Here is a 23,735-nt window from a genome sequence, read left to right on the forward strand (position 1 = left end):
ACACACACACACACACACACACACACACACACACACACACACACACACACATACACGCGCGCACGCACGCACAGCTCTAGGAGGAAGGGAGTAATACAAGTAAGAGACATAGGAGCCGTCCTCTGAGTCAGAGCTTCAGTGCTGAGGAATGTATCCTGCTGCAGCTTCAACAAAGCACTCCATTTTTTTAAAAAAGGAGGACTGTGGGCGCAACAGTCATTTGATAGGGTGGGTTAGGACAAGTTTGCATCAAGTGCAAAGAAACTGCAACAATACGGGGTTTTAAATGGGTAAAATAAAAAAACAGGAAGAAGATTCGACGATGGGCTCGATGGGAGTCATCTCACCTGGCAGAGATTCCCCGAGAAGCCGGTCAGACACAGGCACTGGAAGCCGTTCACCTCGTCCTGACAGCGGCCGCCRTTCAGGCASGGCGAGCTGGCGCACTCGTCCACGTCCCGCTCGCAGTGCTCGCCCACGAACCCGGGCAGACACGCGCAGCGGTAGCCGTTTACCAAGTCCTGAAAGAGACGAACCGAGGGGTTAAACTGGGGTTAGTCCAGTTTGTTTCAGTCTCATCGATTTATAACAGTGTTGAGCCGTGGCAAAATATTTAAAATCTCATGTTTGCACCCCTTAGTACCAACTACTGCTAACTATTTTACAGAAAATCAGTCAAAAAAAAATGACCATAGCAGTCCTTTAACGTCATGCAGCTGTGTGTTTGATTTACTGTTTGGGATGGGTGGAGTCCAAACAATAACCGTCAACCCAGAGAGGCAAATTAAGAACAACAGAGGGCGGAGCCTGTGTGTGTGTGTGTGTGTGTGTGTGTGTGTGTGTGTGTGTGTGTGTGTGTGTGTGGGGGGTAATATTACAACCCTGGGTTTATTTCAACACATTTTCCCTGGCAACACAATAACGTTTATGGAAATTGAATCTGGAGCGTCGGGGAAACGTGCGTTTCTCTTCCTTGAAAAACCCCCGTGAACTCGCTCCTCTCCAGATCTCGTTTCAGAGAAATTCCACAACATTTCAGCTGCTTGGGTTTTTGGAGAGAAGCGTTTACAGCAGCTATTTATACAACCTCTGTAAAATGTCTCCGGCGTTGAGTGGAATAATAATAATAAAAAAAAAAACTAAGCGGTGGTAAAAACTCTACGGTTTCGGACCCGTCGATYTTACCTTGCAAGTCCCCCCGTTCTGGCACTGATCCTTGCAGTCGTTTACATCTGCACAAGAAATAAACAAACAGAAAAATAAGGATTAGCTCTGAACAGCTTGACTAAACTCTTTTTGAAAAAAAAAAACAAGTCTGTGCTTTGTGTTTCCCATGCTCGGGGCCTTTTAAAAACACRGTTATAGCTGGAGAAGGCGGTGCAGGAGTCGGGATAATGTGGCAGCAAAACGAGTGCAAAACAGAGTGTTGAGCAATCCTGTCGGCTGCCAAACGAAACTGGAGCTGGGATTGTTCTAATCACCACAGCTTTAGCCACACTCTGGTCTTATAATTATACAGCAGACAAATTTACACTGCAGGGAAAGACTGCACAACTGGCTCATTGGGATTTAACATGGACTGACTGAATGGAAATAAAAAGAGAGGCAGGAACTGGACATGTGTGCTGCTCCACAGCTGCAGCTGAAACTCACTGATCTCACAGTTCTGCCCCGACCAACCGGGCAGGCATTCACAGAAGTATCCTCCAATCAGGTTGCGGCAGGAGTTGGCGTTGACGCAGGGCTTGCTGTCGCATTCGTTGGCGTCTAGAATTGGGAAGAGACGGGAGGGGGTTTAGTGGTGTTCACACGAGGGGGAAACTGACGGGGGAACGGGACGGATTGTTTCACCTATCAGACAAGTTTTCCCCATCCACTGGGAGGGACAGTGGCACTTGTAGCCATTCACCAGGTCCTGGCAGGTACCCCCGTGATTGCAGGGGTTCGAGGAGCAGTCGTCGACGTCTGCAAAATGGGAAATGCAATTAATCATTAACTAGCAGCATGTTGTCTGCCTTTCATGACTAATTAAGATGTTATTACAGTTCATTTGGAAAACATTTGGCATAATCTCATGCAATATGAGCTTTTAGGGAACGGTGTCCACCTTTCAGCTCAGCATTGGTAAATTTGAGCCTCATATGGCAATAATTCCATAAATATACATATGATAGACAYGTGATCAATATCAATATAAAAAACGTGTGGGAAATGTAATTGATCGTGGCTGGTATGAAACTTATACCATGGTATATTTTTCACAGGGTTTCTGCAGGTTTCACATATTTTTTAAGACCATTAAGAACGAAATTTGATTCCTATATTACTAAGAAATTTACAAAAATACTCGCCTCTTTAAAGCCAAGTGTTAATTTGCATTTTCCCACGATCTTTTTTTTTTTTTTGCATCCAGTGACGTGGAATGGCCAATAAAATGAAAGCGGATCAGCAGCTGTATAAGTTAAATGTTTGTAGTTGTATATATTCAATAGTGATTTTATTTTGTTAATAATGTGCAATAATACAATAATAATGTGCAATATTTAAACCATGTGCAAGAATGTCGTTTTACTTTCTTCTACTTTAGTTTTACATTTACAGCTGACTCCTATTCTGCTTTTTTTATTGTTTTGTGTGTGTGTGTATGTGTGTGTATATATATATATACACACACCTATGTATATATGCAGATGTATGGGCATATTTTAGCTCATTTTATTTTCTATTTCTTTAATGTGTATTTGCACTGCTGTGGGAGTGGCTCTAATCGTGTTATGCGCGTGTGTAATGACAATAAAGGAATTCTATTCTATTAATAAATAAGTGTTGCAGGAGCTTTTTATTGATTATAGGTAGCGTTACATGGAAAATTAAGACCTCTTTAAAATAATTTATCACTTGAACTCAATAATTCAGTGAATTTTAGTCGTTTTAAGGCCTAAAATTCGGATTTTCGAATTTTAGACTTTTTAAGGACCTGCAGAAACCCKGTTTTCAGCCATGTGCAGCCCTAGTGTTAGTAGGTCTATGTTGGTTCTTACTGATAGTGCAGGAGGGGCCACTCCATCCCGGTGCACACTGACACTCGTAACCCTGACTGGTTTCTGAGCAGCTCCCTCCGTTCGAGCACGGATTGGACAGGCAGGCATGTTCCGCTGAAGGGGAAAAAAAGTCTCGTTAAGTCATGACACTCAGATCCTTCTCTTATTAACCAGGTCAGATCACACATCCAGGGTTTGACTCCTTTCCTCACTCGCTGACAACACATCCTCCCTATCTCACTCTCATTACCCGCCTCGTCAGAGCGCACCACCAGGAAATCATCTTTCACGCTATGTTGACCTGTGCAACGCACCATGGCTCAACCCCCCCAGACTCCCCGCCACTCTCCTGAAAGGCGGCGCATGAAGAGAGAGCGGCGGGAAGAGGGGCGGCTTCGACTCTTCTTTGTGGGAGTGTTAGGGATGAGTGGGTCCCAAATGAATCAGAAATGAATGATTCACTCAAGGAATAATCAGGCAGTTAAGGGTGATCGGTGGATGGTTCTGGTATGCTGGAGGGTGGGGGCGCAGCACTGCAGCCTGGGGCCTCTGGGCTACAATAGCCTGATGTACCCCCCTTTCTGATCAACAGACCTCCGGTTACAAAAGGGGCACCGTTTCCTGACATCCCTGCAGTTAGGCTGTCAGCACCTCGCGAGGTTCGGTTTTAATGAGGAAGAAGCCATCGTCTCCGTGGCTAAGTGTTCACAGCAGCTGAACGTTGGCATCACACCCATCTGGCTCATAAAGGAACAGGGAAAAAAATGGCCGACTGCTGAAGATCAAACTGCTGGATTACCTGACTCGGGGGGGGGGCAACTTACACTCAAGTGGAAACAGATTATTGCGAGTTACCACCTCCTCTGATTACAAACTCAAAGCACCTCTGACCTTCTGTCTGCGAGCTCAGTGAGCCCAGAACTTTCCTACTAATTGTAGCCGGGTTGGAAAAGCCCTTCAATTACTGAAGGAATGCATATCGCCTGCCGCCTTTCAAGCCACAGTTTTAAACTTAGATCGTCTTATGTTGAGAAATGACAACGTTCTAGCTGTTTTAGTTAGATGTTGCTACTGACACACCAAGTTATTACCACCTCACCAAATTTGTTTACAATTGCACCAAGTTATACCAAGTTTTAACCACCACACCAAGTTTTTACTACCACATAAAATGTCTACCATGGCACCAACTGTCTACCAGTGTCTACCATGGCACCAACTGTCTACCATGGCACCAACTGTCTACCATGGCACCAACTGTCTACCGTGGCACCAACTGTCTACCGTGGCACCAACTGTCTACCGTGGCACCAACTGTCTACCGTGGCACCAAGTGTCTACCATGGCACCAAGTGTCTACCATGGCACCAAGTGTCTACCATGGCACCAAGTGTCTACAAGTGTCTACCATGGCACCAAGTGTCTACAAGTGTCTACCATGGCACCAAGTGTCTACAAGTGTCTACCATGGCACCAAGTGTCTACCATGGCACCAAGTGTCTACCATGGCACCAAAACTGACCAGGTTTGTGCTTTACTAATTCAGCTCCCTTCACCTTTCAGCAGCAAACAATAAATACATAAAAAGGTAGAATATAGAGAGTACCTGAGCTGATCATCAGAGCCAAAACCCTTTAAATTTAAAGAGTCTTTTCATTAGTTAGAAGGCGTCAGACTCACCTCTCTGACAGGTAGTTCCAGAATAGCCCTCAGCACAGATACACTGATACTTGTCAGGTCCTGTGTTGATGCATGTCCCTCCATTCAGGCATGGCTGGTGAGTGCCGCAGTAGTTCAGATCTGAARAAGCAGAAATAAAGAAAGTTTAATTTGTGTGTACACAACACTGGGTCGCTCCCAGTGTGACTGAAACTGGAAAAGAAAAAAGGAAGTAAAAAAAATGAACCTTTGTTGCAAAGATGGCCACCCCAGTTGGTTTCACACAGGCACTGCCACGGCTCCACGCAGGTGCCATGAACACAGCCGGGGTGGGGGATGCACTTGTCGCAGTACTGGCCCTGCCAGCCGTACAGACAGCTGTAACACACAAAGCCATTCCATCAGACAGAAACGGGACATAAAACCTCCAACAGTACACACACACACAAACAGCCCGGAACTGCAACAATTACAAAACCAAGTTGTGTGAAGCATAAATAAAGACAGAGAACGCAACGATTTGAAAGCTATTTTTTTTCCACAATTGAAGCATATGAAGGAAAAATACGGTAATTTTGACTTTGATGGCATCGACACATCTCCGAAAAGTTGGGATAAAAAATTCAACAAAGATCCAGAACAGCTAGAACCAGAAAGGCTCCTCAGCTCCTAAATGTGAAACTGATACAATTTCCAAATTTGGAAGTTAGTATGTTTACCATGTTCCACTATGAATAAATAGACTTACATAAATCATTGCATTTTGTTTTTATTTACATTCTACACATATTTTTCTGAGAATAAAAGTTTAAAACAAGGTTGGCTAATCCCCCCCTTTCCCCCCGTTGGCATCTGAAAATCCAAATATCTTAATCTTCCACTTATTTTCAGATTCATCTGGAGCGATAACGGCAGTAATCTGAACCTAACGAACTACACAAGAGCGCATGCAGCTCCGAGCTGCACAAACAAAACAAAGAGGCAGTATTCTGGTTCACACAGCTGGGACGAATCTTTTAAAGACCACAAATGAATTTTAAGCAGCAGCGCGTTTGTGCAAGAGCTTTTTAACAATGCTCGGGCACAAGGAAACAAGAGTATTTAGCATTTCAAACAGAAGATTACAGCTCCGATGGGACCTTTAGCGTGGCTAACATTAGCATGCGACCAGACGCTGCCTTTAACAACACAGTGCCTGCGGCTTGGCAGTGGGGACGTCTCTCTGCAGAGGAGTCTTCAGCTGTTTGACTGCTGCTCATCCTGGTTCCCATGAGTCAGGCCGGTCCAGCTGAAAACAGTCTGCGGACCACTCAAAAGTTCAGCTCCGTAATTGCACTGATAATTCACCCTCTGCTCCATAAATGCACAATCAGGAGTGTTAACTTTTATTTTGTCGATTCTTCTTCTTTTTTTTTTTTTGCATTTATCCAGGTTTTGGTCCAGAAAAAAAGGGCCCAAGTGACCTGCTCCGACTGTAGCTGCAGGTCACTTTGAACGTGCACAATTCAGTCTGGAGAGTTTTGGGACGAGGAAGAGGAATTAAGATACGTGCAAGTCATGTCAGAACCTCGTTTGTTGCTTTTTTGATAGAAAGTTGCTGGTGGGCTCTTAAAAGGCAACAYGAAGGGGTGGGAGGCAGAAGATTTTTAGATGCTTAGCTTTGCAGAAATTCATATTTTGAATCAATTTGTTTTCAAATGGCAAAAACAAATTTGGTGAAGTTGACCTGTTCCTGCACGCCGCAATGCTATTTTATCCTGTAGAGCAGAGGTTCCCGAACTTTTCACCTTTTTGACCCATAAAATGCCAGCAGTAGAGACCTGTGCCCCCAGCTATTGTCGGTTGATAAACATTGTTTTCACGTAAAATAAACAAGCACATAGTAGCATTATTTATTACACTATTTTTGTCCATTTTAAGTACATTAATCTTATTCTTTTGTAACAACAAAGGCAAAAAATATGTTAGTTGTCATTTTTTATTGTAATTAATTCAGAAAATATTTTCAGGACCCCACCTTGATGTTTTCACTTTAGCATTTTTTCTTTACTGAACCCTGAATATTTATGTTAGTAGATAATATTTTAAAGTATTCTGAGTACTGACTTAGAAATATTAGCTTTATGTTTAAATTTCCAGAGATAAAAGTTGATGCTAAGTGATTTTAATTTAGCATCTATGCTAATGGGGACCTTCACTCAGGCTATTTTTAGAACACGAGTCACATGACTATGTCCGCTCGACATTGATGCGTGTACAAACTCTCGTAGCTGCTCCTTTGATTTAATGGAACTACACTGGTTTAACTGTTTACACTTAAATAAGTTCTAGAAAACAGCCTCAAACTCCACCAGGAGGACCACAAAACATCGTGCYACAGTCCTCACAACAGTGACTCAGGATACAGCCATCAACCCAACAAGGAACAAGTATTTTTGATCACCTTTTCCAAGCTAAGATGCTAGGCTAACTGCTGGATCCCAGCGGTTCTATCCCTGCACTTTCTGTTGATAAACAGGCACAGCTACCTTATTGTTACTGTAGCCTACTGCTAGCTTTACTCATAGCATCCATGCTAGCCTCATACAGCGCTCTACTGCAGTCAGTCCAGCATGGTGACAATATTTTACCTACACAGATTCTAAACATCATTAAGTTTCTTTAAACGATGCAGAAGCGGTGCCTCCGGTGATAAACACACACACACAGACACACAAACAGATAATAGATGCAACAAGCTAAGCTAAAAACACCAACCTTTAACAATTCCACTCGCTTCCCAAGTGTGTGGAAGACCTCGACGCTCCAGACAACCTTTTAACTGAACTTTCCTGTGATTCTTAAAGTCAGATGTGTCCAAATTTTCTCTGGAAACATATCTGTTACAGTATAAACACCAACTCTTTGTAGAATCCACTCCGATTGCCTGATCATTTGCGAGCGCAGTGGATAACGTGTGCAAATATGTCACAAGCGAAGGTCCCCATTGTTTGTCAGCAACTTGTAATTAGCAGGAGTTTTTGACATTTGTATTTCTGCACTTTTTATTATGTATAAAAATAAACAAATCTAGTCATTTAAGTTTAACGATAAACAAAGTCCACCATTAATCGGTTCATTAAGCTCGAAATGATTAGTCTGTTAGCAATCAGAGCCGAGTGTCCCACTGGAAAGAGGAGCGAGCTGCAGACAGGCGTCAGACACTGAGTCAGTACCAGAGAAGCTGCCCTCGCCTGCAGCCAGTGTTGCTATGTACAGCTGTTGTTAAACACACTGCAGCAGCCCGACGCTGGGAAAACGGCCGCCCGACTACAAGAGCAAGAGAGTTTGCATGGAGAGGCTGAACTGAGCTTTAAATAAAACCACACCTGTCAGGAGACTACAGCCATTCAACCTCTCGTTCCGCCGCTTGAGCTCTTACAAGAAATCTGATTTAAGTCAGGGGGAAAAAACAACAAAGCTGCAGTTTCACAAAGAACAAACATGATCATCCCTGCGCTTGATTTACGGCCAAATCAGACAACTGAGAGAGCAGCCTCGGCCTGAAACTGTGGGAACAGTTGGACGGAGCGGGGAGGGAGGAGGAGATATGACTTTTAACGACACAATGCACAAGTTCTGATATCCATCTGCACCAGGTTTTTTTTCTTTTTTTGCCCTCCGGCTGTGTGCGGAACAGCTTTAAAAAAGGAAACCATTAACTGCACAAATACACTTAAAGAGCTCATCTGAACGCTGCACAGATTCCACCGATAACGCTCGCCACAGAGGCTCCGCTTTGTTTTCATCGTCTCAGACTAAACCAGAGTTCCACGGACTAAACCAGAGTTCCACGGACTAAACCAGAGTTCCACGGACTAAACCAGAGTTCCACGGACTAAACCAGAGTTCCACGGACTAAACCAGAGTTCCACGGTCACCGAAGGCGTCTAAAGCCAGGAGAACACAAACCGTGCTGCAGCATTCAAAACAGACACTTACTTGCATCCGCCCGGCTCCTTACAGGACCCGTGATCAGCGTTGCAGCCTTGTCGACAGATCGCTAAAAGAAGAAAAGAGATAATTTTTACTGTGAAGTAACCAGGAACAAATTCACTGTGCACACAGCAATTACAGCAAGAAATACAATTAGTGTGTCTGCATAAACAAACGCAGCTGTTCGATAAAAACAACTTTCCTGATCAATCTGTTCAAGCAAATCCATGTTTTGTTCCCTAAAGCAACAATTTTGATGATTTAAAGTGGAATTCTGTGTACAAGTTTGCAAATAATTATCATTATAATTATCTTTCTGATTGTATTTATGAGCTAACGGCTAGAACAAGTGGGACCATGACTAAAGAATTCTTGAAGCAGCTCGTTTATTATGTAATAAATCGTTATTTTGCAGTTTGTCCTCATGTTTTTGTTGTTTTTTTTGCACCCAGATTTAAAAGGTTTCTGCAGAACTTGAGGACAGGATGAGATAAGTTAATGCTGAGGGAAGCAGGGGTGCGTATGGTGCTGCGTTAAAGGGTACATCATGATTTGGTGATATGATGCATATCATGATACGGGGGTCACATTGTGATATGTCGTGATACTGTAAGCGAGGTGATACATTACCACTTTTTTCTTCAAAAGATTCTACTTTTAAAAAACTTTGATTAAATCTGATAAAATCTGATTAAATTCAGTTTATTATCATGCAATCAGAAGGACACTGAACAACATTTGTATTATATATTTCTTCTTAAAAACAGCCAAATGGTTGGTGTGAAAGTTTACATTTTAACCCTTAAACATTGATTCAGTAATTTTAAGAATCAGAAATAAAACATCGCGATATTTCAGTGTATTGATATTTTCTTACACCCCTAATTATGAGTGTTTCATAAATATTAATCCATAATTATTTAAGACAATGTGCAGTTTTTGGTACCAGGAACTTCATATTCGTGAGTCAAACTCGCTCGCAACACAGGTGTGTGGTTAGAACCCTGAACCAGGTGTGCTGCAGCAGGGAAACAGCTAAAACCTGCAGGACAACGTCCCCAAGACCGCATCACACCTTTACTCAGAGTTTCTATAAGTGTAAATAGCCACAGCAGCAGCTAGCTGTAGCATTCCTGATGCAGCCGGGAGACGTTAGGATGTGAAAACCGTAATATTTCTGTTGAAATATCAATGTTTGTATCGAAACTTTGCTCAGACTAGCCTTTAGCTCATCTGAGTAAATTTAAAGCATCTACAACAGGTAAGATATTGCCTGTACATAAACTTTTCAGAGATCTGAGCTATCTAATAAAGCATAAAAACAGTTTTACTTTAAACAGGAATTAAAGCAGAAGCTGTGTTTTTCATGCAGCAGACACTGAATCAGCATGAATCACAGTCTGAAGTCTGCTCCCACCTGCAGCAGAATTTCCCGCTTCAGTGACGTTTTTCCCACTGGGACTCACCGGTGTTGCAGTCAGGTCCAGACCAGCCCTCYAGGCAGGTTTTGTTTCCGTTGAAGTCACACGTGTAATGGCCGAAGAACTCGTCACGGGGCCGACAGAACTTGTTGCAGCCGAAGCCGTAGTAGTGCTCGTCGCAGGTGACCCGGATCTGGTACTCGAACTGGGCGACCCGGCCGTTGCAGCTCAGCTTCTGCCACTGCGGACTGGGGTTGATCATGCCCGAGTGAGAGGACTTCTCTATCAGCTTCCCGTCCGCGCCTAAAACAAGATCGGCAGATGTTAACAGGAGCGAAGCGTTCCAACATCGCGCCTCTGCGTGCCGGGAACCCAAAACTGCCTCAAAAATCCTCACACAAATTGCAGAAGATCTCTAAGATAGCAGATTATATGTAATTAAGGCAACTATGTGTGCTAGAAAGGAGAACGGGAGGGGGAGAAAAAGAAAAAAGCAAAGCAGGAGGAGGAAATGCAAAAAAAAAAGTTACAGGATGCTTTTTAATGAGCACTTTAACTGCTTTTTTTCTCACGCTCCCCGTCCCGCTCGCCTCGCTCGCTCTCTGATCTGAAGCTTTCCAGCTTCGMGGAGAATACTGGTCCGGCTCAGGCGAGGCAAGGCGAGGACAGAACCGCAGCCGCCATAACTTACAGCGCGAGGCTCTGCCTCAGTCGCTGCTGGGAGGCCTGCCAGCAGCAGCACTGAGAGCTGCTTTCTCCAAACTTTGTGTGATCTTTTGGGGAGGATTTTGTCACAAGAATGATAAAAGTTTGACACTTTCTGCACGTCTCTGCGTTTGCACAAATCCAGACCCAGAAGCCGACTCGTTTTCTAGTCAAACCTGGAGGTTAAAGCCGCCTCACGCAAAAGCAAAACTACTCCGACGTCCAAATCTCTCACCTGGGAGAGAATGAAAAAAACGTCAGTCACTATTTACCGAGGCTCACGCGAGCAGAGGTGGCTGACCGCGAGGCGAGTCGCTCCTCTGTGCAGTATGATGCAACGCCGAGCGGGGAGGGGGGAGGAGGTTATTTATTTACAGCGTTCTGGTCCGTGTGTGTAAACGCGGGCTGCGGGTCGGTCGGCGCGCGGCTCCTGAGGTCGCGGGGCCCGGCGGCATTTCGCAGCCGTTTGGGATCCAGAGCTCGAACCGTGTGGCATTTCTCTACCGGCCGCCGGCGTGCCGTGCGAGGAGTAGCAGCGCTGTGCTACCTGCTGCCCGACCCGGAGGAACGCTCGATCAAACACACCTGAAGCTGGGGTCAGGTGGGGGGGCCACGAAATAACTGGGGGTTCGTAGATAATCTCCAGTTTGTGTTTAATCTGATTATAAGCAAAGGTTGTGGATGTYTCTATGATTTCAGGGTCCAAAGCCACTTTTTATCTAAAACTCTTGAGTGGGAATTAAAAAAATAAATACATCAACTTTTTGCATTTTTTTCACCCCTTCTTGAAGTTTTGATTAGCATTTAKAATTTGGTAAAGMTTGTTCTCTGATACWACTGTGTTATGTAAATCTGTTAGCTGTGTATGTCTAAAAATGGCTGAGTTAGCACTCTTTKTTGCATTAGCTTTAGCGGTTAGCTTAATTTGGGATTATGCTGCGTTCCAGTTGTATCGGAACTCGAAATTCTGAAACCGGACTGACGTCAGTTCCGAGCTGATAGCGTTCCAGTTTCAAACATCGGAAAAAGCGTTTCTATTATTTTGCTCTGCAACAATAAAGCGTACAATAACAGTGCTCTACGAGGTATTTTGAGTGTACAAACAGTGTTAAAACATATTTTAACTATCTCTATAAAGCAAGTACGTCTGAGGTAATGTAAAATAAACAACACAGAAGCCGCGTTCGTTTACATGAAAGACTAGCAACGTTAGCGGTTAGCTCGGACAAGCATGCTAGTACRCTACATACATTAAACAAATATAAAACGGGAAAATAAACGAATTACACTCGTTTTTATTCTGCCTCCTCCCTTCTTACTTTCTGTCTGTTAAATAATGGGGATGGTGCTTGTGTACGTTTGATTAMAGCTCAACATTAGCCGTTAGCTTAGAGAAACATGYGCGCAGCAGCCAYGTTGAAATRATGAYGCAACGCATGCTCGGGCTGCTCGGGTATGGTTTGGATGCGCCGATCTCTCGACTCAAAACTACGACTTCAAGGGGTGTTCCAGTTGAAAAATAGACCTCGGAGGCTCGAAGCTACGACCTCCGAGGACAACTGGAACACAGCATTAGCATCAGTAATTGGCACGTGATCATTCATAGCTACTACACAACTAATTTCATCTCAATAGGTTTTAAAATTGCTACATTTTAGCCTTTTAAAGTTATYTGTGGTGATAGAAGAAGATTATTTTCAGCTACTTCAACACTGATCTTCASCTTCGGGTGTCTAAAATTGGCTGAATCATAAATTGGGACTAACATTTAGCATAAAGTTGAGTTTCAACACGAARCTAAAGAGATGCCAGAGCAGGAGGAGGTTAAACACAGAGGACAGTGTTCGTGGGGAGTTCACACCGGAGCCCTAATAGCTCTCTGAGGAGCGGCAAATACAGCAGGTGACCGAAGCCTCGTGGAGCTCCAACAGACAAACAAGCGTTGGGACGAGAGGCTCCGCCCCCATCTGTGGCAGGGATCCCCCCGCTCACAGCTCGGAACAGAGGTTTCAGATTTTCACAAACAGAATGAGTTCTGCTCCGAGCTCACCTGCACCAGGTGGGACTCTAACGAGTCAGATCGTCAASTGAATATAAAGCTTTTCACAGGCTGGAGCCTCCACTCCCCCCCTCCTGCTTCCTAAAACTGAAAGAAAAATCTCTGCTCTGACAGTAACCTGTCAGCAAACTTTAAATAGAAACCTGTGAACCCCGTGGACCCGAAAGGGGGGGCTTCAGGAAGAATAAACTTCCTCTCCTGACCTTCAGCGTAACGTCTCCCTGGTGTGGCTTCGAGGAAGAGAGAGAGGCAGGAAAGAGAGATGGTAGAAAAAATAGAAAGTACTCACCGCTCGTTTCATTGTTGAAATCCCAGGCCTCCACGATCAAAGTGTAGGACCTCTGAGGGAGAAACACACGAGCAGCGTTAGCCTCTCTACTTCCTGTCCAAGCTTTACAAATTAAGATGCTTTCAAACTGTTCATTATATCAGTGCTCGTGCTGGAAGAATGAACCCAGGAAGGACTAGAACTGAATAAGTGCAAACTTTTGGTACACAAACAGGTTTAATATGAAAGTTTTTCCACAGGCTTGTAGAAAACAGAACAGACCGGTCAACTCTATGCAAAGTGCTTAAAGGACACCACTGAGGGTACTTAAAAAACAAAACAAACAAGAAGTCATCCATGTAACAGACTGAGCTGAGAGCCTGTTTAGGTTTCTGCCCCCCCCCATCACCATAAGGCTTTGTCTGGTTCAGGGTCGGTAGCGATCACACCGCTATCAGCTTACACGCTCTGATCTGAGACAACAGGACATGGAGAAAGTGGAGCATCCACCAGGAACGTCAAGAGAGGCATTTTAAATATTCCGCCGTGCCACTGAAGCCCTGTGTGCCGCGATGACTTCATGGTAAACAAACCTGCTCCGAGGAAAACCCCCCTGCTCCTTTTCYCAAAGAACAGAAAAGAGCCATGACTCATTCCTGAAACTTTTTATTTTATTTTGGGGCTTCACCTTGTTTTCTCGGGCATTTAACTTTCCATCTCGCCAGGAGACGCTTGTCTGATCCGCTGCCAGGATTTCACTGCAATCAGGACGACTATTATCAGGAATGCAACAGACTTTTACAGTTTCTTCTGATTCACGACTGGTTGCAGTTGCCCAACGCTGAACTTCGAGTTGAGTCAGTCGTAATGTGATATTTAATCATCTACCAAGTCAGAGTCACAGCTAGTTATTGTAGCAGTCAGAACTAAGAGGCCGCTGGATTCTCTTCAGGCTTTAAGTAGTATCAGGTTAATGCTTTGTCTCCCCCCACACCCCGTGTCCAACACTTGACACAGCTGCAGGAGAGCTTTAGTGTTTTAGCATACTTGCCATTAGAGGATTATGTTTCAAGCCTAAACAACAGCACTCAAACGCATCATCCGGTGGAACTCGGGATCGCTCGCCGCCTCGCGTGTCAAAGTTTTAAACAAAAGATCTCACGCTTGTTAATGTGCTCAAAGTATATCACAAAGAGGACTTTCAGCTACTACCACACCAAATTTTAGCTCATTATTCATAAAGATAGTGTTTTTATGTTTAAGCTGGCTGTGGCAGCCATCTTGGATTGGTGACACCAACAGTAAACCAGCTGTAGATGCACATCGAATGATTAGTTTTATTAAAAYACAACCAGTGGTTCATGAAATATTTTGCTAACAGTTGATCTCAAAGTTGGGGATGACTTTAAGCTACTAAACCAAATTTTAGCTCATTATTTATAAAGATAACAGTTTTTTGTGTGTATTTAAATGTCCATTGACTGTGGCGGCCATCTTGGATTGGTGACTACTACTATTGGCTCTTAATAAAATACAAACAGTAGCTCATGAAATATTTTGCTAACAGTTGATCTCAAAGTTGGAGATGACTTTCAGCTACTAAACCAAACTTTAGCTCATTATTTGTAAAGATAACAGAGTTATAGAGGTTTTTTAAATGTGCACTGACTGTGGCGGCCATCTTGGATTGGTGACTACTATTACCTTTTACTTTGAGAGTTTTAATAAAATACGACCAGTGGCTCATGAAAAATTTTGCCAACAGTTGATCTCAAAGTTCTGATGGTGCTCAAAGTATATTTTTTGAGGATGACCTTCAGCTACCAACACACCAAATTTCAGCTCATTATATATAAAGATAATGGAGCAAAATAGTTTGTGTTTAAGGTGCAGTGACTGCGGCAGCCATCTTGGATTGGTGACTCCAAATGTATATCAGTTCTAGATGTACTTTTAAGAGTTTTAATAAAATACAATATATTTTGCYAACGGTTGATCTCAAAGTTTGCATGTTCTGAAAGTGCTTCAAGTATATTTTGAGGATTTGTTTTTTAAAGTGGATCAGCTGTGGCAGCCATCTTGAATCGGGAAAAACCCATTCTGGCAGCGACACAACAGCCCACCTTTAATAAAAGCAGGGGATGAACAGATGTTAAACGCCTGACTCCGGAGCTCCCTCCACGTCAGCGATGACTAACAAAAATAACTCCCAAACATGTGAGAACCGAGCAGCTCAAGTAGTGACCTCATTTAAAAAAAAAAAAAAAAAAACAGGAACTGTAATGCAAGAACCATTGACCTCATGAGACCTTTTAATATTAATATCATTTCTCCTTTTTTAATTCTTTTAAACTTAAAATAAGCAACCTGACAAGTGATCCGTCCAATCTGTACATTTAGTTTTTGCTTTGTGGAAACCTTTTTGCCGGCAGTTACATCACGAACAGCGATGGATCCCTGCCAACAGGAAACATCAACAGACCCGGTTCACCTGCTGCAAAATAATAATAAAAAATAATAATAAACACGCTCCCGTCAGGAGTGCTGGGACCGCTCGCACGGCGGTAAACTGTTAGGCTGCGGTACGCTGGAAGATAAATGACCCGATTGTTTTGTCTTATTTAACCTGAGCGTTCCCATGTTCTGAGGGCGGCTCAGGTCTTAATGCCCGACGGGCACATCTCCAAAAACACACCCTTCTCGTGTAAGACCGGGACTTGCCTCGACATGGAGCCTACTGCAGCAGTGCTCCAGATTTTACAGAGAAATCATCAGTTTTAGATAGCTGTGCTTATCTCAAAAGGTTGTTCCAGCATTATTAGGATGTAGGAGAGAGAGAGAGAGAGAGAGAGCTATCGCCTGACTCTCGTTCAATAACACTCCATAACTCCTTGGCGCTTATCAGCTCGCCTTGCCACTGCCAGGTTCACTTTTCCCAGGCTCCCAGCTGACTCACTACTTACTTCTCTTTGAACTACAAAGAACACACTCCCTTTCTCTCTTTCTCTCTCTCGCTCACACTCACACACAGACACACACACAACCACACACCCAACTGCAGTAAGTGTGGCCATATGTCTTCTTATCTTTTCCTGGGCAAGCAGACACTGTCCAACAGACAACCAACACAAACGATAAAGATCCTTCCAGTTCAAATCACACTCACTTGCCAAAGAACACTACTGAGTGCTCTCAGAAGGGGAATTTTCCTCAAACACACACACATACACACACACACACACACACACACACCTCCTGCCCTCCAGTGAAATGGAGCCATCTGATGTGCTAGGAAATTTAACAAAAAAAATAAAAAAATAAAAAACTGAGAGCAAAGTCTCATGGAACAAGCAGAAGCCAAAGGTTGACAAGAAAAGGGTGGCAGAGGAAAGAGGTTCCAACAGGGTGGGGGAGCAGAGTTTACTGCCACTTTCTCATCATGCATTCAGACCATTTGTCCAAAACTTCTACAAAACACATAAAACAAATCTGCAGCTTCTTTTTGTTCCCACATTCAACAAAGCCTCACCGATTATTTGCTTTTGATTGATTTGTTTGTCGTGAAAAGGAATGAATAATTTGGCACATTTCTCAGATTTGTCAGTTTGAGTCACGGAAACTTTCAGGAATGATTCAAGTTGTGCTTCGGGGGAAGGAAGGCACCGTTTGGGAGTTCACAAAATGCTGGTGACATTTACAGGTTAAACCCCCCCATTTTGAATTTCAGGTAACCTTTGTGTGAACTTATTAAATAATTAAAAACTATCAACCAGCCTACAGCTGAGGGGGGGGACTGGGGTGGCCAGTTGTTATTTTACAGCTGCCACTCAGAGCCACCCTTTAGAACCGGCCCTGCAGATTAGACTGATCCRTCTGCAAAAAACAAACAGTCGAGTCCAACTGATGTTGACCCTAACCAATGAGTGAAACTGCACAAGTATCAGCCTTTTATTTGCAGGAAAATCCAAACCCAGCCATGAAAACTCATCTCCCACGATCATGTTTGAAGTCAGAGTGGAAGGAATGCATTGTAGGAGAAAAGACGGTTGTTAAGTCAACAGCTTAATAGAAAAAATATCCTGCAGAAGTTTGATGTCAGCCAAGGATTAACTGTTTTAGTTGGCAGAAAAGGTGAGATGCCAAACAAACATGTTTCTGCCCAGACAAAAACACAAACCTGGGACCAGGAATGAAAGCTGTGTTTTCCTCAGTGTTTCTGCGTGGGTCAATCACCATTACTGGAAACAAAAACAAGCCGCTGTTTATCCTAATTAAACACGTTTTAAACGACACGCTTCTGTGCAGCTTGAAAACACGTTGGGAGCGTCGCACTGATGCTGAACCGCATGAACCGCAGTATGAAAAGACAGGGTGAGGTACAAGAGAGAAAACATTTCTCCCCCCTTCTCTTTCACTGGAGTAATCTGCATTTAACTGCCACATCAGAGCTGAATACATAAAACAAACATGTCATTATCCCTGCAGCAGCCAGCAGCAATTATCCCCAGTGGCTGAGCCGACTATTGTTCTCTGACACACCTGATTGGAGTTCTCAGTCTGCGCCGACTTGTCAACAAAATCAATCTCACAGTTATTATCATGTCCCGGCTCGGGGAGACACGGCAGCCCTGTGCACCGAGGAGGAACCACAATTGTGTTGTTGGCTTTAATTAGATGAGAAAAGGAAGTGATCATTTAAAAAAATAAAACATTTGTAGAGTAAAAACAAAACCGTATTCTTTTCCAGGTGGGTAAATTCGCTGAGGTGGTCAAAGAGGGGAAAACTTCAGCATTGCTGAGTCTGTGACAACTGCTTCCTGTTGCTTGCCCTGCGCCGGCTTTACAGCTGCACCGCCTCCATTATGCTCCATAATCCTCCCTGCAGTCAGCGAGGGCGCACCATTGTCCCCCCAACTCGATACACTGCGAGGGGTGAGCAGAGCCCCCCCCACCCCAACCCCAAGTTTCCACGCAAGTCCCGGTCAGCTCGTGTCAAACGAGCAACCTGGTCCAGGCTCTTGCTCCCCCCCCACCTCCCCTCACCTGATCCGAGGACATGTGTGCAGCCTCATTAAGTGCAGCGGTTACCGTGGGTGGCAAGGTTAAAGCCATGAAATGCCTGGGGTCCAACAGAGCGTGACTTAAACAAAGCTCTTGGCCTGGACAAGAGGCCAACTTCATGCAGCTCACAGGAGAGGATGAAGGGAAACGAAGGAGGGAGGTGGGGGGGGGCTCCATGAACTCTGAGTCCCCAACAACCCAATTGCACCACACTGCCATCTGTCCACAGCAGCCAATCAACTGATGAAAAGGACAAAGAGTGATATCATTCCTAACCTGACAATTGTTAATGTGCACTGAAGGAAAGCTCTGCAAGTGAGGGATGAGGGAACATGGGTCCAGGCAGGAAGATCCCAACACTTTCTAGTTTGGAGCGTAAAAAAAATGAGAAGTTTTCAAACTTTGCTTGGGACCAAACTAAATAAGCACAAGGTAAAAAGGTAACAGTCAAATAAATAACTATCAAACTACGTTGCATTCAAATTTAATWAACAAAAAGCATCTTTCGTTAAAAAAACAACAAAAAAAAAAAAAACTAAAACTAAATGCCTCACAGGCCAAAAACCCAAACATGATGAGAAATAACCACAGTTTGTTTCCAAATCCAGAACCCCAGCGTGCACAATGCTGGAGATCACAAAAAGCAGCTCGATTGGAGGTAAAAATAGACTTGATGTAATTGGACACACACATCCCAGCAGCCTTTCAGCTATCAGGCACAGTGGAGGAGTTTGTGGGCCAAGCTGTGGGGCCAGTCAGTCTGTGCAGTCCTGGCTTTCTGGCACCACATGGGAACCAGGCTGCAGCATGGCTAATCACCTCTCTCATTTAATAAAGCCCAACATCCCTGCTTGTCTGCCTCATTTATTCCCTCAGAGAAGGAGATCTGACTCTGAAAGCACATTTTAAACATAAAGAAAAAAAATGTTTCATTTTAATTGTTATGATTAAGAGGTTTTTATTTTTATGGATTTGATTAAAAGTCTGAGCTGAAGAGTTTTAACACCCTGAACCAGCCTGGATGGACAGGTTTAGGCCTGACAGGAGAAAAATACCTGCACCTGGGAAATTACAGCATAATGAGGAAAACTTCTCCACAGAGGACCAAAACTTTCTCTTCACTTTTCTTTCAGGTGACTGACTGGCAGTAATTGCACATAAGTGTCCTGTAAACAGACCCTTTGCTCTGGTTTTATTTAGTGTTTTTTGTGGGGGAGAGATGCCCCCCCTGCACTCACCGGCCAGGCAAAGCTGAAGGGCAAAACTATCCGGGACTTGTCGTTCCTGACAGCGCTCCTGAAAGAAAACGTATTCCCCCCGAGGACGGGCGTAGATCCCATTCCGAAGCTGCAGGGCCCCGCGGCGGAGACCCTGGACTGGTATTCCTTCAGGCAAACTTTAAAAAACGTATCGCACTCGTCCCGTGCGCACTTGGCGTCCGCGCCGCTCCGCGCGCCGTCGCAACACGCGCCGCTCTGCAGCTCCCCGTTGGCGTTGTGCATCGATAAGACCTCGATCTCGAATTGTCCCGACCCGTCCGACACCTGCGGGAGACAGAAAACAAAACGGGGGAGACAAAAGGGAGAGGTATCAGCTTCAGAACCAAGACCCCCGAACCGGGTGACCTCCTCCCCCCCACCCTCTCCACACGTACCTTGAGAAGAGAGCAGAAGAGCAGGAAAAGGGCAGCGAGCGCCGCGCTCCGTCTCAAAATCATCGCTGCTTGTTGCGCCTCGTTGGTTAGGAGAAGTCCGGCCGACACTCGGCACCAGAGCGCTCCTCTGCTTTCAACATGCACGAGTGGAGGAGCGCTTAAATCAGCGGTTAAAGCCCAAAAACAACTGTTCCCGGACAGGGTGAACCCTTAGCTCTTCTTTGTCAGCCTCCACTTGTTGCAGGAGAAAGTTTTTTCTTTTCTTTTTTTTTTTGTTTTCTTCTTTACGCAGGAGCCATGCGGCAGCGGAGCGGAGCGCACAGACTGGAGTCTGAGAGCTGCAGGCTGGCTTCACAAGTTCAGCTGAGGAGGGAGTGCCTCCATATTCATGAGCTCACTCAACCCACCCACTTTCTGATTATTGTCACAATAATCAGAACCTGGAGACTGGCTCCTCTGGCTGAGCTGTGGTGGGAAAAGAAAAAGGAAGGAAAAAAAGGAGAGGATAAGACTCTTTGACCTGAAGTCACACTGATAGCTCTGCCACAAAACCACAAACTTAAAACAAAGTTTTCAGCTCGGCCTCATTTTATTCCCTCCYACCCTTTGGTTGCTTGAACAAATTGTCTTCCTGCTCAATCTTTTCTCATAGAGATAAAGTTTCAAACTGGAATAAAACTTGGAAAATGAAAACTGTCCATCGAACCAAATCTTACAATCTTATCCACCCAAAAAGTTTATATTTTTATTTTATCTTGTCTCGTTTTGAGACTGATGAGCAAGAGAATGTGTTTAGCCTGGAACTTTTCTTTATTTCATTATAAAGTGTTTCACTTAATTTGAGTCTGAATCTTCTCAAATTTCTTAAATTAAGTGTAATAATATTTTATTTTAGCTATTTTTGTCTGGATTTAAGTTTGGAAGTCTTACATGGACAAATCAAACGGTGCAGTTTGAAAGAATTGATTCTGAAAATCCTGAGGTGGCACCAAAACCAAAACCAAAACAGAACTTTAATAGATTAGTTCTTAAGGCTCATATTTAGAATAGAATAGATTTTTATTTCAAAACACACATCAAACAAACAAACAAATAAATGTTTATACATACACATACATGAACATATATATTTGGCAACTTACGAGACCATCTGTACTAAAAAGGTTGAAGTAAAACTTTTATTTTCTACCCCTTTCTCACTGTTCAAAATATTAATAAGTCTTGATTTGTATTGTTGTAAACCTTATTTTACATAAAGAGTTCAATTCAGTTTATTTATATAGCGCCAAGTCACAACATACATTGTCTCAGGGCACTGTACATGAAAATAATAATCTAAAGAAGAAAGCAGCAGATTGTGTTGAATCACTTCATCACAGTCTCCCATCCTGAGCAAACGGTGGAGAGGAGAAACTCCCTGCTAATCAGGAAGAAASCTCCAGCAGAACCAGGCTCAGGATAGGCGGCCATCTGCCTCGACCGGCTGGTTGAGGGACAGGAAAGAGACACAGGTAAACACAGAAGAACTGGTCCAGGTGCACCTTCTTCTAGAAGAAAGACAAAGAAAGAAAAAACATGATAGAAATAATAACAGTAAACATGTAGAAGAGAGACTAAAGACAACAGCAGAGTGAGGAAATGTGCTCAGTTTGTGCTCCAGCAGTCTAAGTCTATAGCAGCAGAAATCAAGAATAATTCAGGAAACCTAAGTCTAACTATAAGATTTATGAAAAAGGAAAGTCTTCAGTCTAATCTTAAAAGTAGACAGAGTGTCAGCTTCACAGACAGAAACTGGAAGTTGGTTCCACAAGAGAGGAGCTTGATAACTGAAAGCTCTGCCTCCCATTCTACCTTTAGAAACTCGAGGATCGAGCTCTCACTTACAGCCAAATTTAGCCATAATAGCTTATTTAACAGCCCAATGTTTTACTTAATTTCTAAATACCATTTAGAGATGAAGTGATTTAGATATGTGTTTTTAACTTTAAGAAGTTCTCAGTAGGGGAAGTAAAAATGCACAAAACTTGGACTGAYGAGGACAAAACTGTCCAGCTAACGGGGGTCCGTGTCACTTCTAAAGGCTGAGTTATAGTCGCACTTTGGGTACGCACCCTCACTATGTTATACTTGACAATATGTTGTAGGATTCTCCAAAAGGACATGTGGCAGAACATTTTTATAACCTGTGAAAATGTAAAAAKGAAAGCAAAATCTAAACAAACTATTTGAATGGTGTTTTGCAGAGTTATAAAAATCCAGAGGCACCTGCCCACACGCAGAGGAGGGGACKCTGCGATTGCATCAATATTGGCGGGAGCTCCCTGACACTCGGTGTGACACGTTAACTACAAACCCAGCTTAAGGTGCAGGTTTGTTCTGGGTAAACAACACACTCGGCTAAATCCACCGAAAACCACACCGAAGCCATTCGTGGTTGTGAACAGCCGAAATGAAACAAGCAAAGAATCGCAAAGATGTTTGTGAAAATAAACCTTTATCTGCTAACAAACGTAAAAAAAAAAAACTGTTACGAAGAATAAATCTCTAGGTTAAAAAGGGGCTGTGGAGCACCGCGTAATGTTTGACCTGCTTTCAGTCACTTCGGTTGTTTCTGYTGGTAAACATCACTTCGGCTGTTTCTCTTTCCGTTTCTTTTGACATAGTAATGACAAAAACACTGAGCTTTACATTTAATATTAAGTAAATTTCTGAAGAGAGTGTGACGAGCGCCGGTGCAGCAGCTGCCCAAAATTCGCCCGCGGGCCACCAGTTGACGGTCGCCGCCTCACATCATTGCCTCGGCTGCAACTTTTCCTGTGACTTCGCCTCACAGACCGAGCTTCTCTACATCTCTGTCGTTACGTAAATCATCTGGACTGAGAAAAGATCTCACATCAAGGCCGGTGGCGAGACAAGGACACATTCTACCAACACGGTATGTGAGACAAACCTTGACTCGACAGCRTGAAATTCTTGCTGAATATCTTAAATATCGTGGGCGTACATTCCAGCAACTAAAAAGCACTTTAAATCTCAGCTTGTTTAAATAAATCTGAATGTTTACGAGCTGTTTAACACTGGGAAACTCCTGTATTTTATTTAGATGTGATCACAGATATGCTGAGGGTGTTGAAGGGCAGCTGTGGCCAGGTGTGTCTCTTCAGGAAGGTAATCTGTGAACTAGATCAGTGACTATAAGCGGTTAGGGAGCCCCTCTCTCTCCTGCCGTTAGTGATTTGTGTGAACCAATTACACAGGTCATTCGATGGGTCACAGTCACAGAAACATGCTTGGAAACCATAGAGAGGAGCAAATCAATCAGTAACTCTGTAAAGTTTCACCGCCGCACTTTAGAGCTTTTTATCAGGGAGTCACACGCTGTAGATGTGCGTTTGCACACGATAAGCAGAAAGTTCTCACTTTTTTTGTTGTTGTGGTTTCTGGTTGAAACAGAGAAGTGGTTATSTTATTCTTAGAGTGATGCAGTTTTATTTGAATCTGCGCCGCCGCTAAAAAAAACTAACAAAGAGAGCACCTACATGTTTAAATCACTGCTGTTAGGTGTTCAAATGTCACACTTCCTGTGGTTGAACCTGGAGATAAAAGACGTGACTTCCTCCCCGCCGGCCCCGGCCTCAGCGCTGATACACATCTCAGGTTTCAGGCCTCGCTGAAACGCTCGCTCTGGGTAATGAGGGTTAATTGGAAAAGTTTTTAACCCTTGGCTAAGTTTCTTTCTTTCTTTTTTTTTTGTACTTTTCCTTGATGGCAAAAGACAAAATTGAGTCTAGACAAGYTGGGTGTGTGTGTCAGAGTCCTGAGTAACCCCATGACCTGCCCAGAGGTGATGCTTGTGTTTAGATGGCAGCAGTTTAGAAAAGTGTTTTTGTTG

General features: G+C 43.8%; 1 protein-coding gene across 1 annotated transcript in view; it reads right to left on the bottom strand.

The window, feature by feature from the left end:
• The window catches only part of jag1b (jagged canonical Notch ligand 1b), a 36,189-nt gene extending 15,881 nt beyond the window's left edge, over positions 1-20,308 (bottom strand). The window contains exons 1-12 of the mRNA XM_014005947.1: positions 19,844-20,308; positions 19,428-19,733; positions 13,150-13,201; positions 10,142-10,399; positions 8,682-8,742; positions 4,948-5,078; positions 4,722-4,841; positions 3,042-3,155; positions 1,852-1,965; positions 1,654-1,767; positions 1,186-1,232; positions 348-521 (exon numbers count right to left, since the gene is read on the bottom strand). Coding sequence (XP_013861401.1) covers positions 348-521; positions 1,186-1,232; positions 1,654-1,767; positions 1,852-1,965; positions 3,042-3,155; positions 4,722-4,841; positions 4,948-5,078; positions 8,682-8,742; positions 10,142-10,399; positions 13,150-13,201; positions 19,428-19,733; positions 19,844-19,906 — 1,554 coding nt within the window. The 5' untranslated portion in view covers positions 19,907-20,308. The remainder of the gene's footprint in view (positions 1-347; positions 522-1,185; positions 1,233-1,653; positions 1,768-1,851; positions 1,966-3,041; positions 3,156-4,721; positions 4,842-4,947; positions 5,079-8,681; positions 8,743-10,141; positions 10,400-13,149; positions 13,202-19,427; positions 19,734-19,843) is intronic.
• Positions 20,309-23,735: the final 3,427 nt, after the last annotated feature.

The sequence above is a fragment of the Austrofundulus limnaeus genome, unplaced genomic scaffold (genome assembly GCF_001266775.1).
Source record: "Austrofundulus limnaeus strain Quisiro unplaced genomic scaffold, Austrofundulus_limnaeus-1.0 Scaffold33, whole genome shotgun sequence".
NCBI classification, from domain to species: domain Eukaryota; kingdom Metazoa; phylum Chordata; class Actinopteri; order Cyprinodontiformes; family Rivulidae; genus Austrofundulus; species Austrofundulus limnaeus.